This window comes from Triplophysa rosa, linkage group LG16 (assembly GCF_024868665.1).
Source record: "Triplophysa rosa linkage group LG16, Trosa_1v2, whole genome shotgun sequence".
NCBI lineage: Eukaryota > Metazoa > Chordata > Actinopteri > Cypriniformes > Nemacheilidae > Triplophysa > Triplophysa rosa.
Genome location: NC_079905.1, coordinates 14,154,562 through 14,171,172, shown reverse-complemented (window position 1 = coordinate 14,171,172; position 16,611 = coordinate 14,154,562). Strand labels below are relative to the sequence as shown.

At 38.1% G+C, this 16,611-nt stretch overlaps 2 protein-coding genes across 4 annotated transcripts in view; one reads left to right on the top strand and one right to left on the bottom strand.

Moving 5' to 3' along the window:
• Nucleotides 1-7,854, top strand: part of atxn1a (ataxin 1a) — a 77,080-nt gene extending 69,226 nt beyond the window's left edge. For all 3 annotated transcript variants that reach the window (XM_057354360.1, XM_057354361.1, XM_057354362.1), the window contains one exon: nt 173-7,854. In XM_057354360.1, the coding sequence (XP_057210343.1) occupies nt 173-730 (558 nt within the window). In that variant the 3' untranslated portion in view covers nt 731-7,854. The remainder of the gene's footprint in view (nt 1-172) is intronic.
• Nucleotides 7,855-9,386: 1,532 nt separating this feature from the next.
• Nucleotides 9,387-16,107, bottom strand: gmpr (guanosine monophosphate reductase). The gene is made up of 8 exons (XM_057354782.1): nt 14,517-16,107; nt 14,203-14,286; nt 12,217-12,390; nt 12,022-12,103; nt 11,793-11,899; nt 10,776-10,818; nt 10,490-10,649; nt 9,387-10,342 (listed from the first exon to the last, which is right to left on the bottom strand). Exons 1-8 carry the CDS (start codon nt 14,559-14,561, stop codon nt 10,162-10,164), a joined length of 876 nt encoding a protein of 291 aa, XP_057210765.1. The 5' UTR covers nt 14,562-16,107; the 3' UTR covers nt 9,387-10,161.
• Between the last annotated feature and the right edge of the window lie 504 nt (nt 16,108-16,611).

Genomic DNA, 16,611 nt, shown 5'->3' with positions numbered 1-16,611 from the left:
GAAAAATCTGTTTCATTTGTCTGGGAGTTGAGTTGAGATGGGGCCACCCACTCAAAACAGCTCTGAAGTCTGTCAGTATGAGAAGTGCTGATTAACAGATGCTATTATGCCAAAGAATTCATTCATATCATCATAACTTTTATGTTTGCCTGACTTCTCTTTTCCCCCGCAGGTCAGCGTGGAGGTGCTCATAGAGTATCCGTTCTTTGTGTTTGGCCAGGGCTGGTCATCCTGTTGCCCCGAACGGACCACCCAGCTGCTAGAGTTGCCATGCACCAAGCTTTCGGTGGGCGACGTCTGCATCTCTCTCACCCTGAAGAACCTAAGGAACGGCTCTATCAAGAAGAACCAGGGGCAAGTGTTAGATGTGCCCAGCCTTGGGCCACCCCTCAAGTCACCCAAAGTGAGCGGCGCACGAGGGGGCGTTCGTCACACGGAACAGGAGAAAGGACTCGGGCAGTGCGTGGATCAGGGAGGCGGCGGTGGCATTCAGGGAAACGGAGAGAATGGAGAACTGAGGTTTGGAGAGAGGAACATCTTCAAAGCACCAGCGCCCGCCGAATCGGAGTCCAACAGTAAACCCATGGGTCGCAAACGGAGATGGTCAGCACCCGAGGGGCGCAAAATAGAAAATCCAGACGGAGAGCCTCCTTTAACGTTCCCCAAGCCTTCGTTTATCCCTCAGGAGGTTAAAATCAGTATCGAAGGCAGATCAAATATTGGCAAGTGAATGGACTATCAGAGCTTGAAGATGAAATTATACAGAATGTTTTCTCACCCTTCATTTTGATTTCTGACTTTCTATTGAGATTACTGTACCTTAAAGGTAAATTTATTCAGTATGTACATTATCACACATCACATGTTAATATTGTAAGAGAAGAATTCAATATTACGAAGGCAATTGGTGCGACTTATTTAATTGGTCAAAAGGTGGGATGCCAAAGCACGACCATCTGAAAGGCATATACAGACTGACTAGTTGTAGCTAACAAGGCCAAGACTCTTATTGTTTGGCCCGGCAGTAGACCTAGCGGTATAAAATATTCATCCACCAATCATGAGATGTTAAGTGAGGGAAGGTGGACAACATTGCTAATGGTGGCGGAACGGATATCACTCCTTCACTGGTTGCAGGAGTTCACATGATGTCAGCCATCTTGTTAATGCAGTTTTATCTGATGTCTAACTGTGAGATTATTCAGTCCTAACAATCATCAGTGCAGTTAGATCTGCACGTAGTATATTTATCCATTCAATAGTAAAGAAGAGGTTTCCAACTACCATGGTACAGGCCAGGAGAGATGATGTCATCAAGCAGTGCCACTTACTCCTAAGAGAGATGAAACTCAAATCATTTTGAACAGGGAAAACGGATGAGTCTATTTTTATATATATACAACTGTCTAACCTTTTATTTTTGTAGTTTTGCATGTTTTTGTTTTCCGCAAACCCTCCTATCGCACCCGACAGGTAGATATTCAATCCTTTTCGTGATGAATGTGTAAACCTTGTAATCAGGGGTCATTTTTTTACGTAGACGAAAGATGGATTATGGTCTATGTATATATGCATGGATGTGTCTTGATGCATACAAACACGACTGGTCATTGGTGAAGAGATGAGATCCCCCAGAACTTTGTTTTTAGTGCAGTCTCACCTCTTTTGGTTTCGACGAGAGATATTTTGGAAGAAAGAGAGAGAAAGTTGTCTGGGAAGGATGGAAAGAGTGGTAGTCCTGAAGCACTTAACAAACTTGTTATACTCACTAACTGATAGTTGAGTCAAATGACTATAAAGATGATTATTGTCAAGTTAATGAATATTATTATTACTATTTCTACTAATATTTTATGTTGATTTTTCAACGTGAACCGTACTGTATGCTGTATAATGAATCGGATGTCGTACGGGACTCTCGAGGCTCACGAGGGTCGCTTGTTCTGTGAAGGGAAGAATGTAACGGGTGTCGAAAGAATAAAGGAAGCCGTTTTAACGTCGCGTCCGATTGTCCCAGAGTTGCACGAATGGGCGTGGCCTGTAAAACGACTGCCATTTAAAGCAAAAAGAGACGTATGAAAGTGTAAATGCAAGCGAAAACAAGTATCGGTCTGTTTTGATTCGCAGAGATATGAGGGGATTGAAGGCTGTCATATACATATGTTTATTTGCAATGCATCGCGTGCGAGTTGTGTGCATTCAGGCGTACGCATATACATGTATAAACACGCACGTACGCGGCTACAGTCATTTTCAATCGTGTTGAAATATGTCATGTATTTTTTTGTACATTAACGTGTATAGAACTGCATATGCTAGATCTATTTTACTGTATGAATGCGCAAGACTACATGAGCACGTTTTCAGTCCCGTCCCCATACAAGAGCGTATGTGAAAGCAGTCATGTAGTAATTTCAGTAATCTGTAGTATATCCGTGTGTGTCAAAGAGTGCGAGTGTGTGCGCCTACGTGTGTAGTGTGTGTTTGTGCGTGAGTGGGTGTGTGTGTGTAAAACCACACGTATTTTAAATAGATATTTAAATTCTACTTAAAAGAATATTGCAATTTGCACATCTGGAGAGATAGTGACATGATTTTGTTTGGTTTCACAGCCGGCACAGGACAGGGCTGTAAACCCAAAATGTAGCAGTTTCTTGACAAGTTTGCCTGGTTCACGGGACTGATTGGGTTTGGACACAAAGATTGTGTGTATAGGGGTGGATAGAGTCATAGCCTGTGACCTGCACACTTGTCGAGTCTTTGGATTGGACAGGCTCAAGTTTGCTTGAGTGGGTGAAGATGGATAGTGGTAGTGAAAAAAAGGATGGATGCATGGATGGGTTGACAGATTTAATGAGTGGTGGTGGGTGGGTGAGTGCACCCCATATACAATTTGAAAATGCTTTATTTTTGATAATAAAACAGGTTCAGATCAACACACACAACAACCGTGCATTTTTCTTTTTTTTTCCATTTGACATGATCTCTGTCTCCTTTGTGTTTCACTTGGATCGTATGTATCTGCTTCAACCAATCAGACTTGATATTTTTTGTTCAACATGTATTTTGTGGGCCAAAAGCTAAGATGTGATATTGTTTGTTCGTTGATATGCATGTAGCAAACCACCGTACAGTTACAGTAAATGGCAAACCTTGCATTATTTTCATTTCTTCTTCTCTTACAATTATCAACGTTTTTGCTTCATTCACACATTCTGCCCCCTTCTGGTCGCACAGTGCGTTTCCATTCACACACAAGATGCATTCCGAACAACGGCACGTAGCAATAACCCTTAGTCTTGTCTAGTGTTGAACCAAAAAGCAAACCGGACGTCAATGCCTGAATTTAGCCATTGATCTGTTCGACCTCAGTTTGATTTTGCGGTTTGCACAGCCAGCCCTCGGCAACTTCAGGGAGAAATGTACACGTTAATATGCAGTGACAAAGTCTGTCCCCTCCTAGCCGTCTTAAACCCTAAGGGATAGTGACCTCCAGATTTTTTTCAGGTGCCCATACAGAACCAGTACGCCTCTTACGGCCACCAGGCCCGGAGTATGTTTACCCAGCCGCAACCGTTAGCTACCTTCTGTTGCCTGGCATGTGAGTGCAACCGCTAACCGCCCCATCCACCCGCTCGGTCCAGGAAAAGTGCCGTTCCGGAAGGCTTCGTCTCCCTCCTTGGTCTCCTTTTTGGTCTGTGCTTTTGTCTCCTTCATAGCCATAGAACCTTGACAGTATTTGTAATTTTTCCTGTTGTCTAGCCTGATATTAGATGCACTTATGAGAATTCATGAATTTTGATTGTCTGCTCACTCACTGTCTTGAATGAAATACAAAGGGTGCTAATACTCACCTACGCACCCATTAGAAAAAAACAAGTCAAAAATGAAAGCTCTGTTTTCATCCCTTTCTGTCTTTCAAAACCTGACTTTCTTTTATGGAACACCGATGTAGGTGAACATGGTGACTGGTTGTCAAATCTTTCAGTGATTTTTTTGGTGCTTAACAGCCCTCTTGTTCTCATCTCTCTCATCATTTGCTCGCCCTCATGTCATTCCAAACCTTCAAGACTTTCTCTCTTCTACAGAGCGCATAAGACATTATGAACATTATGTACGTTGATAACCAGACAACATTGACCCCAATTGACATCCATTTTATGGACACAAAACCACTGAGACATTTCTCAAAATATCTTCTTTGTGTTCCCAAAAGAAAAAGTCCTATACAGGTTTTGAATGACGTGGGGGTGCATAAATGATAACCATTTTGATTTCAGTGTAAAATATTCTTTTAGGTTTCCCGAAAAGAAAGTCATGCAGATTTTGAACAACATGAGGACTGAACGGCCTACACTTTATTTAAAGTAATATAAAAACGAAAATTCTGTCATCATATACTCACTCTCTTGTTATTTCAAACCTGTATGACTTTCTTCCGCAGAACACAGAAGAAGATATTTTGAAGAAAGTTGGTCACACACAGCACTGGCCCCCATTCACTTCTATTGTATGGGTACAAAACCAATGCAAGTGAATGGTGCCAGTTAACAACATCCTTCAAAATATCTTATTTTGTGTTGTGCGGAAGAAAGTAAGTCAGGTTTGAAATGACAAGAGGGTGAGACAGAAGGTATCTATGACAGAATTTTCATTTTTGGGTGAACTGTCACTTTAAGATCAAAAGAAAAACAAGCGCATATACTGTATGTATGGGGTCCGTAATAAGCTTTTAGGCTTACTATTTGAAGATGGTTTGCTATTCATTTGGAAAACTGTGGAATATTCTCACATATTGAAAGCAAATGTCCAGTTGCAAATGAATGAAATATGCCGGACATTCAAATTCACATTCAATGGTCATCGCAAAGAGAATAACAGACGCATATGTGGTACAGCTGGCAGTCTTTGGCATAATGCCAGTCTCAAGGGACAAAATGAATAAATAAAAAACGATCTGTATAGCTTATAACAACATGAAACTGAAACCCCATCGGTGACATTTTAAACTCCACCCTCTTCTGTCTTAATATTTGTTACACATCATTTCTTGACAGTTTGTGCCACCTGTATGTAGCACAGTTTCTGTAGTTTTCATCCAGATACCTTCTCTAGTTTGAAACAGCCTTCAGGTTGTGTGATTTGCTTTTTGTGAGGCGATTATTGTATTTTCACTTTGTAGTGAACACCTGATGTTTGCACATCTGCTTTTTGTCTGTGTTTCCCACTCTTGAGGATGAGTTTGATGATTAAACGTTTTTTTCCCTTGGGCTTTACTCAGGGATGGGAAATAGGTGTGAATGTGTTTGTGTGTCGAGGGGGAACGTGTTTGATAATGAAAGGTATGTAATAATTGTAAGTATATTATTATTTTAAGGTGTGTGTTCAACTGCTGTAACCAGAAGCAGTCGTGTCATTGGCCCTGTGCTTTGGTTTTCACACACTGTCTCTCCACCATATGAGGCCTTCCTAACACACTCTGTCTGTCTCCGTCTGTCTCAGTCCGTCTGTCCGCATTAGAAGCTGTCTGTTCGTCTGCCCGTCACAAGCTCAGATCTTCACACGCGCGAGATACTGAAATAGACTGAATGAATGCGAAACGAATCGTCGACCTCATCGAAGTGGGGACCACTTTTATAGAAACCAACAAAAACAAAATGCACATTTTTTTTTTTGTCATTTGTATAGAATAGATAGACTTAATAATACTGTTTCAGCACTTTCTAATCCCAAGGAAGGGCGAGGAGTGAAGAGAACGTGGAGTGAAGAGAACGTGGTGACATCGTCGTCTCTCCCCTCCATCTCTGCTCGTTCCTGGGTCCAACGCGTTGAGATGCGAAGGGTAGAGAGGTGCCATAAAGTTCTCTACGAACCCACTTTCATTTTTTTGGTTTGTTTTATTGGTTTGTGCTCAAACACCATTGTTCTTTATTTTCATGCTGGTTCTATATTTGACGTTGCTTCATGTGTTTGTACTTTACTGTGGTCTCCTCTGTAGCACTCTTTTACTGAGGCAGGAGACGGGAGAAAGTGTTTCAATGAATGTTTTGACATGTTCGAGCGGTCGACTCTATCAGGAGAAGCACGCCGACCATTTTCTTGTTTTTACTTTCGTTTTACTGGCACAAAAAGACATGAAAAGACGAATGTTAGAGTTTCAGCAGTTTGAAAAATAAATCAAAGTTTCTTTTTCTTTTTGTGGCTGTCTTTGAAATTTCTTTTTTGTTTTGAGGTTTTTTTGAGGCTCTCTCTTTGTTTTGTTTTTCTCATAAGAGAGAATTAAAGATCAGTCAGGATTTCTCTTGTTAAATTGACTGTTGTTTGACAATTGTCCGAACCGCTGGATAAATCACCTCAGGCTGAGAACTTCTGCCCACTTTATTTTTGGTTTGTTTTACCCTGATGTATGGGTTGCTTGATATGGGTATTGTAATTAGTCTTATTACAATTATAAATATCGTTGGTTCTTATTATAAGCATTCAGCCAAATGAGTGCTGGATAGTCGAAACAGTGCACACTCCTTAAGAAAAGGAGGCAAGCCCTAGTTCAAATGTCTCATTGGTGAGCTGATAAACTGACGAGCACTTTCTCAGCGAGGTTCATCTTAGGCCAAACCCAGCCCGTCTGACCACAACACACCACAACAAGACTTGTTTCAAGAGACTTGTTCGAAACTGAGCGCTGTTGGCTTAAACTGGACACTCGCCCCCGGTTGACCACTGAGAACTAAAAGACCACCGAGGGCCTAAACCAACCTGTGTACAGATGCTGTCCTCACGTACCCAATGTGTCACACATAGCAATCAACGTGTGTATTTATCCTTTTGGAATTTGTTCAAGTACACTCTCGAGATTAAGATATCTTCAAGAAAAAGGTAATTTTTGTAACTTTGAATTCTTGCCAATGAATGCTTAAGATGTCTCTGTAAAATTGTGCTTAATAGATTGTTTGTGAATTGAACCTAATTTTAACACGTCAGTCAGTTCCAAGCAGGTTTTGTGTACATTGAATCCTGCAAGGAGAGTGTAGGCGGTTTCTCGACAGCCGGATGATGATTTTAAAGGCGAGACATACAAATACGTAGGAGCTCCCCCTAGTGGGTTGGAAGTGATGTAACACTATGTCAGGTAAAGAGCTGAGACGTGGGGTTGGGTTTATCGTATGTGCACGCATGTCCAGCCACCTCTATTATTTTCTGTTTGTTTTCACTTTATCCTTTTGAGATTGCAATGTAAAGATTGTGTTTTGACACACACAGGAAGCCATCGGTCATTCCTCAGGAAGAAGCTGGTTCAGATATAGCCGTAATCCTGCTGGACTTTTGCAGGTCTTGTTGTAAAGAGATTCGATGTCTTCCATTGGAAGGAAAATGGAAGCTGTTTTTAGTTTCTTTATTCACTTGCCTTTGGGCAGAAACATCCACGATCATAAAACCACTGGATTGGACTTGACCTACTATTGAAAACATTGAAGGGATGGATGGTCAGTTGCCATATTGCTGAGTCAGTGTTGTTATTTCCATACTGGACGCACACAGCATGCAGAAATGTTAAGACTGTTAGAGAAAAACTGAATGTCACATCCCATCCAAAGGTTGTGGAATTGTAACGGCCAGTAGCAAGAGATGGGTCTTGGGAGAGGAGGTAGTGTTTTGCACCTTACTTAGTAAAGGAAAGATAAATATATACGAAAAAATTAAGTTCTAAAGCCCTAGGTAGAGATCATTGTGAGGCAAACTTTTGTTTGTTTGTTTATTTCCATATGCGTGCATACTCTGTAAGTTGTGTAAAATATTGTACTTGCACTAGCTTTTTAAAAAAAGAAAACTAATATAAAAAACATTGAAATTCTATTTTCTAATTGTGGTGTGTCTATTTGTAGGATGCACTCACCTTGTTTCTTGGATTTTTTGGTCCCTTTCTTTGATGGTGCTTGCCGGTTTTCTAGTTAGAACTTATTTCGTTATTCTGAACAACAAAACAATATTTGATTCAGGTTGTGAACAAATTTGTTTAAAAAAGAAATTGTCTCTATACCAGTACAAGTTTATTGTTGCAGTATACACATACTAATAAAAATTACAGTGCCAATTGCAAACCGCAGACTTTTTGGAGTCACTTTTTTGTGAGTTGTGAGAGTCGATCTGTTTGTTTTGTGAGCAGGACGTGGCAAACCAAGACCTTATAGACCTTATATGCTAACACATACTGTACTGTGCACCGTCCAGCAGAGTTTAGGGCGGATGTCCTGTTGCTGCTTATTCTTTATTCGATTACAGTAACTTTATTACTGTCTGCATTCCTGATGATGTTTGCACATGTTTATTTGCATAAGGCTTAACTTTGCATATCTGACAGGTCATTGAAAATAACTTTAGGTTGTTTCATCACTGCACATGCATGAACACCCCCTTTGAAGAGTGTGCATGAAAAGAGGATTTCTTTTCCCAAAAATATAAATACTATTCATGTGTAAAAATCAACGCTTCTAAAAATAAAGGTAACACTTTACCATAGGGTTGTATTTGTTAACATTAGTGCTCATTAGCTAACATGAACTAACAATGAACAATACCTCTACAGCAATTGTTCATCTTAGTTAATGTTAACATCATTTACTACGTTATTAAAATCAAATGCTGTAACTGTTAACATTAGTTATTACACGGCTCGTTGGAATGCTTGATTCTGATTGGCCAGTCACGACATTTGCAGGTTCGTTATTCCCAGATAACAACCGCTCAAAACTAACAACACGCGGTAACCCGGATGCAGCAAATCATTTTGACCGTTATTTTTGACAAATTATATTATTATTATTATATTTACAAATGATTCAACCAAATTGCCTGTTCGTGACATTTGAACGTCGTTTCTTACCTTAAAACCGAAGGTAAACGTCTTTTCCTTGTGTAAGGTCTGCATTCGGTAAAAATGAGCTAATAAAATATTTCAAATTCACATTTCATGTCCAGTTTTTTCTCATGCGGCAAGTAGCCACACGAGACGCTTCCTGTTCACACTGTCGGTGCTTATTTCTGCGATAACAACCGGCTACCTGTACATTATCCCTTACATTGTTAACATTATTGAATGCAATAACTAATACAACCTTATTGCAAAGTGTAACCAAAATACTGCAAAACAATGCCTTAGAAGAACCATTGTTGGCTATACCAAAGCGTTCTTTATACTAAATTCTATACAACCACTGACTTAAAACTAGAGATGTAAAAATGCTTCTTATATGGTATTGCTGCAAATAATTATATTATTTTAAGGAATTATTCAACTTTAACAAACAATTTTTGAAAAAAAAAGATGTTTGATATTTTGCCTCAACAAATCACAAAAGTACGCAAGTCATACAACAATCACATTCCTCATTTAGATATGTTTATTCCTTACATTTCACAGATTCAATACAGTATTTTCTACCTCATCAAACTGCACAAGGCTTAATGTTGAACACGTTACAGTAGTGATTTTACATTCCTCTGATCTGATAGGACATCCCACCACACCCATTGTACATTCACAATGGAAGCAGGCCTGCAGAAATAGTTCCCAACAGGACACAACCAACGCACCATGTCAACTCATAGCAATTACACGCAGGGACAAGTTCAATATATTTTGTGTAAATACTCGACTAACATGCCTCATCTGACCTCTGATCAGTACACGGTACATAGAGAAATGGTTGCATAGTTACAATGAACGACTAAATTCTCATCGGTATTGTCCTGTCAGCTGTCTTAATGGCTTATTTAATGTCGTTTCGGTTCAAATCAACCTCCGTCATGTACAGCATTGAATTGAATAACTTAAAAGGGATTAAATGAATACAATTTTGCCATGCCGTAGTGTAGGAGATGCATATAGGTATACAGCAAAGTTCCTGAGTAAAATAGTATCCGGTTGTGTGTGTGTGTGTGTGTGTGTGTTTTTGAGGGAATTTGTCAATGATTTAAAGAGATACATGCATCCAGATAGCACAAAAAAATGGAAAGCCTTTGAAAATATGCTGCGTATGACTGTGTTTTTCTATAGTGGAATTAAGCCGCTCACTTAGAATTGTCAAGTTCTGTGTCTCTTGATCATAACTGGAACTCATGAATTGAAACCGATATGTGTGGGTTTGGTTTAGAGCACAAGCACTAGGTGAACATTTGGCTGGACTGCTGCGTGACTCTGATGAACGTCGTCCTGCGGCTCAGTTCTTTGAGTTTGGCAGCTCCTACGTATGTGCAGGTGGACCGCAAGCCGCCCAAGATGTCCCTTATGGTGTTTTCCACATCGCCCTTGTAAGGCACTTGGACTGACCTGCCCTCTGACGCCCTGCAATCCATAAACACATGTACATAGATGCACCACAGATGTCTGTTTTACGTAAGCAACAGCAGTTATCTGACATAACTCTGACATAAATATTTGAAACATCAACTTGGATGACACATGTCTAAATGAATATGTAAACATCCTCACCTGTACTCGGCTACTCCCCCAACATACTTCTTCATGGCTGTGTCTGAACTCATCCCGTAAAAAAGCTTGAACTTCTTGCCGTCCTTCTCAATGACGTCACCAGCACACTGATCGTGACCAGCAAGCATCCCTCCCAGCATGACAAAATCTGCCCCTGCACCTAATGTCATATTCACAGTGATACATTGAAGCTTCATAGGAGGAAATACATAATAAGCTATAAAATATATGAATATTATTTTATAAATTATAAATAATTATGTAATTCATGTTTCGATGAACTAACCAAAAGCTTTGGCAACATCCCCTGGGCAACTGCAGCCTCCATCCTAATGAAAATAAAGCTTTAATATAAATGTCTACTTATTACATTTATGCATTTTGCGGACGATTTTACTCCGTCAAATACTGTGGAGTGCATTAAATACATTGGATATATGGCTGTATGTTCCCTGGGGATAAAACCCAGAACATTGCAATACAATGATTTACCAACTCGGCTACAGGAACATTAACTAAAGTCATGTAACATACAGTTCAGATACAAAAAGAAACAGATTAGAAAAGTCATTTCCATCCTAGGGTGTGTGTGTGCTGCTTGGTTAAAGGGAAAGTTCACCCAAAGATGAAAATTCTGTCATCATTTACTCACCCTCGAGTTGTGCCAAATCTGTATAAATTTCTTTGTTCTGAACAAAGAGAAAGATATTTGGAAGAATGCTTGTAACCAAACAGTTATTAGCCACCATTGACTAGCGTAGTAAGAAAAATTACAATAAAAATAAAAAAAAACAGAAAAAAAAAAAAAAAAATAAATTAAAAAAAATAAAAAAAAAAAAAAAAAACAGAAAAAAAAAAAAAAAAAAGAAATTTTTCAAACTAAGATAGTCAATGGTGGCAAAAAACTGTTTGGTTACAAGCATTCATCCAAATATCTTTCTCTATGTTCAGAACAAAGAAATTTATACAGATTTGGCACAACTCGAGGGTGAGTAAATGATGACAGAATTTTCATCTTTGGGTGAACTGTCCCTTAAAGTGAATCCGAAGTTAAACCATTATGACCACTTAAAATGAATCATGCTGAATGATTTTAGTATAAGTGACTTTATAGGAACTCATTTTAGATTTGGTTTGATAGATGGGTTCTTGGGCTACATAAAACAGAAGGTTGAGACTTATAGATTTGAGGATGCTGCCTTCTTGTGGTAATGTGATGTAACTAGTCTATGGCTTCCCACCTGTCAGTCAAAGCATTGTATTACAGAATATCAATTTTGAGATCAATTTTAAGAAGACTTACAGAGAGGATGTGGCCTTTGAGTCCGTGGGCTGAGTCAGCGCACTCAATGACAGCGCTCAGCTGCGGATAACCCACACCGGTCTTAATGCGTGTAGTGCACACTGAACCTACAGATGTATAGTCAAATATCACGAACGAGCTTCATTCCAACATTTAAGTTATTAATTCTGAGAATATGAATTAAAGATGGGTTTGCAATTGCATAAACTGAACATCTTAAAACTGATACCTGGCCCAATGCCCACTTTAATGATGTCAGCACCAGACAGAATGAGCTCCTCCACCATCTCACCTGTCACCACATTTCCTGCCTACATGGTCAATATCATTGTACATCTTTTGGTTATAGTTAAACAAGCACACAAAATATATGGATTTCTTTAGTGTATTGGTATACGTTGTATATTTGGGCAGATCATCTCACCATAATAGTATGGTTTGGGAACTTCTCATGAACTTTTTTTACAAACTCCACAAAGTGTTCTGAGTAGCCGTTGGCCACGTCCAGGCAGATGTACTTGATGAGAGGAATGGCTTCCAGGATGCTGGACAGCTTCTCCAGGTCTGCTGCTCCGCTGCCTGAGCTGGCAGCAACATGCTGAAGATGAGAGATGCAATAGGCTTCATTTCAATATTCAACAAAGGGAATTTGTCAGTATGGTTGCAGTGTGGGCTTTGTGATTGAACTTTTTTTTTTCAGTATTTACACAGTAAATCCATAGTATGGGCATATACAGTAGATCACGACTGTAAAATAAAGTGCAACCGTATGCAGTGCTTCCCAAACTGGTGGCCCCTGGTAGGTCATAGCGGTTAGAGGGGGCTGTGGCTTATAGGCAAAATAAAAACAACATAGTTACGAATTTTACTGCAAACAGATTTTCAGAATATGATTAGCAAATTTTGTGGTAGCCCACAAGAAAAGATACTGTGGTATGCTATAATATATTTATAGTAATTATACTATGGTATGAGTAGAGTTTATACTAAAGTATACTATATTATAGTATAATCTTTTATATACTATGCTATAGTCTGTTATAGTAAGTTATAGTAATTATACAAGAAAATATACTGTGGTATACTATAGTATTCACTGTTTTTAAGTTGTAGTAAATTGTAGTATACTACAGTATATTGTAGTAATTATACTACAGTATAAATATAGTTCATACTGTAGTATAATATATTATAGTATAATTTCAATATACGGTACTACAGTTTGTTATAACAATATTATAATAAGTATACTACAGTATAAGTATGGTATTTACAACAGTATCCTATATTATAGTAACATTTTTATATACGATACTATAGTGTATACAGTACTATAGTATAGTATAATTTCTAATATGCTATACTGTAGTATGTTATAGTAATATTATAGCAAGTATACCATCGTATAAGTATAGTATATGCTGTACTATAGTATACTACATTATGGCAAAATTGAAATACGCTATACAACAGTATATTTCAGTACTATTATAGTAATTATAATATAGTATAAGTATAGTAAATGCTATAGTATAAACTGTAGTATACTATATTTTCTAATATACTAAAGTATATTCATGTAATTATACTATAGTATATGTATAGTATATACTATAGTATACTATATTATAGTATAATTTCTACAACATACTATAATATTTTGTTGTAGAATACTTTGATATTTACCAAACAAAAACACTATTTAGAAATACAGTTTACAATAGTAAGTACTACAGTATATTTCATATAGAAATGCACATAATTCACATGAAACCCTTCCATATACATTTACATTTATGCATTTGGCAGACACTTTGAAGCGACTTACATTGCATTATACTATACCTCTGTTTCTAAGAATGTGCAATCCCCTGGGAAGGAACCCATGATCTTGGCGTTACTAGCGCCATGCTCTAACCACTGAGCCACAGGAAAGCAGATAAATACATATTTATCTATATTCTATTCATATATTTTACTAACAAAACAAAAAAATGAATCGGGGGCCTTGAAGCTTTGTTTTTGCTTTTAGGGGACAGATCATTTTTTTCCAAATTTAACTTCTATACATTGTAAATAATACGTCATACTTTTAAAATACATTTTCGCATGTTTTTAACCTTTAATTGCATTAAAAATTCAAGTACTTTACAACTTCTTAAAAGTTTGGGGTAAAAATTCTTGAGTTAAAGAAAGTACTAGATTTTTCATGTATTTAAGAAGTAAAAACTACTTAAGTAAGTAAAAAGTATGACGTATGCTTGATAATGTAGGGAAGTCAAATTTATCCAAAGTAAAAGCAAAAATGTACTTGCGAGTAAAAATACTTACTTTCCACCTCCACTAGATGGATTGTAACTCTAAAATAAACAGCTTTTGCATAGATCAGAAAATCATTGTGGCCTTGTACCTCTAGGCACTCTGGATGGCTGGTAGCAAAGGTCTTCCACTCCTCCAGGGAGTAATGCTTCTGGATGGCTGTAAAGAGGGTGTGCTGAAAGAGAGAGAGACCAGAGGAAGTCTGAGACACGGCAAACGTCTGGCACGGAGACAGACAGAAAGCTCTTCATCTCAAACCAAGGAAACAGAACCCAGCGAATAATGTTTCAGTGAGATTGTGATAATCACATCAGTGATCAGCAGTATAACAAGACTTTCTCTGGGTTGGATTTCAAAGGCTCAGTTGCTCACCGGTCGCTGTGCTTTATTTAAAGACGCACTCACCTTGCTCAGCACCTGTGCCATCTCGAATGTGCCAGTGGTGTCCATGTTAGCAGCGATGATTGGGATTCCATTGTACGTCTGCTTGGAGTTGCGGAATGTGAAGGTCCTCTGCAGGTCAACCTTTGAGAACCAAACACAGCAGCAGCTGTGATAAATTCTTTAGCTAAACTTTGTAAAACAGGTTTTATAAATTCTGCTCTACAACGTACAGTGCTTTCAACCTTTTTCAGTTTCTGTTCCCTAGTATCAAACCACTGCATTGCTAATTCAATGCCATACCAACGGAGCTACAAGTCAAAGCCCATATATATTTTGTCACAAGCTAGCAAAAAAGCATGTTGTGACATAATCAGAACTATTACATAACAGATATAATGTTGTCCACCCATCAGCAGAGAATGTAAAATAAATGTTACACATTATCCTTCATTGATTCCTGTTAACTGCAGAATCTCAAGTCCTCAAGTGGCTTCATATATTTCAGTTTTTTTAGTACAAAGGCCACGACGTCGTAAAGCAATTTTTCATCTTATCACCCATAGCTGAGATGACTCGGTGGATGAATTTGTGCTAAATCATTCATGGATTTGCCTGACAAAGGTCTGCGAGTAGCAACCTGATATACACAAAGCTCTTTCTCTCTCATTTACTCTCTTCCTATTTTTCTCTCATGCACAGACGCTCACGTTCTCAGAATCGGTTCTTGATCACTCATTTTCACTTCCAGTAACTGTGCCCACATCAGTCACACTACATTGGTCTATAAATGATTTATTGTTCTGCAGGGAGCAAACTGTCCATTTCCCATTTGAGGAGAAATATTGCAGCTATTTCAGTCATGGATCCCTTTAATAGTGCATTGTTGGTGTTCTGTGATTGACTTGCAGATTATACTGTGAGAGGCCTTCAGCTGTTATTTGGTATTCAAGAGCGTGTGTACTGTATAATCAGTCGCCATTGCTCCCTGTATGGTGACAGTCATCAGATGAAGCAGCTGCAGTAAGATGTGACCAGCCCTTTACCTCATCTTGCGGTGAAATGTGAAGAGAGAAAATCCATGAATTCTTAGTGTTAAAGGTCCAGTGTGTCATTTTTTGTAGGATCTGACAGAAATGCAATATAATGTACATAACTATGTCTTCAGAGGTGTATAAAGACCTTACATAATGAAGTGTTGTTTTTATTACCTTAGAATGACCTATTTCTATCTACATACCGTGGGCCTCCTTCCGTGGAATTCATCATTCTACAGTAGCCCTAAACAGACAAACTGCTCTACAGAGCGTGTTTCGTAAAAACGTTATCTCCTTCGGCAAAGAAGCGAAAACGTGACGACATCTTAGTTCTGTGTCAGCCACCGTAGTGCTTTGAAAGGGAGGGGTGGAGTGAGCCATTGGTTGCAATTCGCAACCTCACCTCTAGATGCCGCTAAATTTCATACACTGGACCTTTAAGACCCTTTGCCAAAGTGAACAGAATATAGACAATCAATATTGTATCAGTGTACGAGATGTTTCAGTTTAATAAATATGAAAATGACCTAAGAAATGATCTAAATACGGTTGATTTCGAGCATTAATTTCACTGTTATTTTTGACATTACCTTACTCAATATTAAAGATATCAAGATTATATTTTCCCAGAATGTTCTTTGCATTATAGGACAATTTTAGAAAAGTGAATCATTGGGTTTTCACAGACAGGATCACAAATGTTTGGAATAAGATACTTAATTTGTCTAGATAGTAATGTAAATGTGTATATAAGTTTTGATCTTGTGTGACTCAGTGGACCAGCCGGGTCATGTAGTGCAACAACACAGCGGAATCTGATTCTGTTTACATGTAGCACCCACCGTGCCACAGGCCTATTTTTAACCGTGTTTTCAGAGCTCCTAAAATAAAGATGCTAATCCAAAAAAAAAATGTTAAAAACAAAAAAAATAAATAAAATAAAATAAAGAAAAAAAACAAAAATTAAAAAAAAAAAAAAAAAGGTAATGAAAATAAAATATAAATAAAAAAAAAAATAAAGAAAAAAAAAAAAAAAAATAAAACACAAAGAAAAAAAATAAATAAAAAAAAAAAAAAAAAAG

Bases quoted from the DNA above. Each gene is read 5' to 3' on its own strand.
- gmpr (XM_057354782.1), bottom strand. From the start codon at position 14,561: ATGGACACCACTGGCACATTCGAGATGGCACAGGTGCTGAGCAAG. The intron at 12,104-12,216 runs GTGAGATGATCT...TTGACCATGTAG, and splicing joins TCCCAAACCATACTATTATG to GCAGGAAATGTGGTGACAGG. The intron at 11,900-12,021 runs GTATCAGTTTTA...ATACATCTGTAG, and splicing joins TAAAGTGGGCATTGGGCCAG to GTTCAGTGTGCACTACACGC.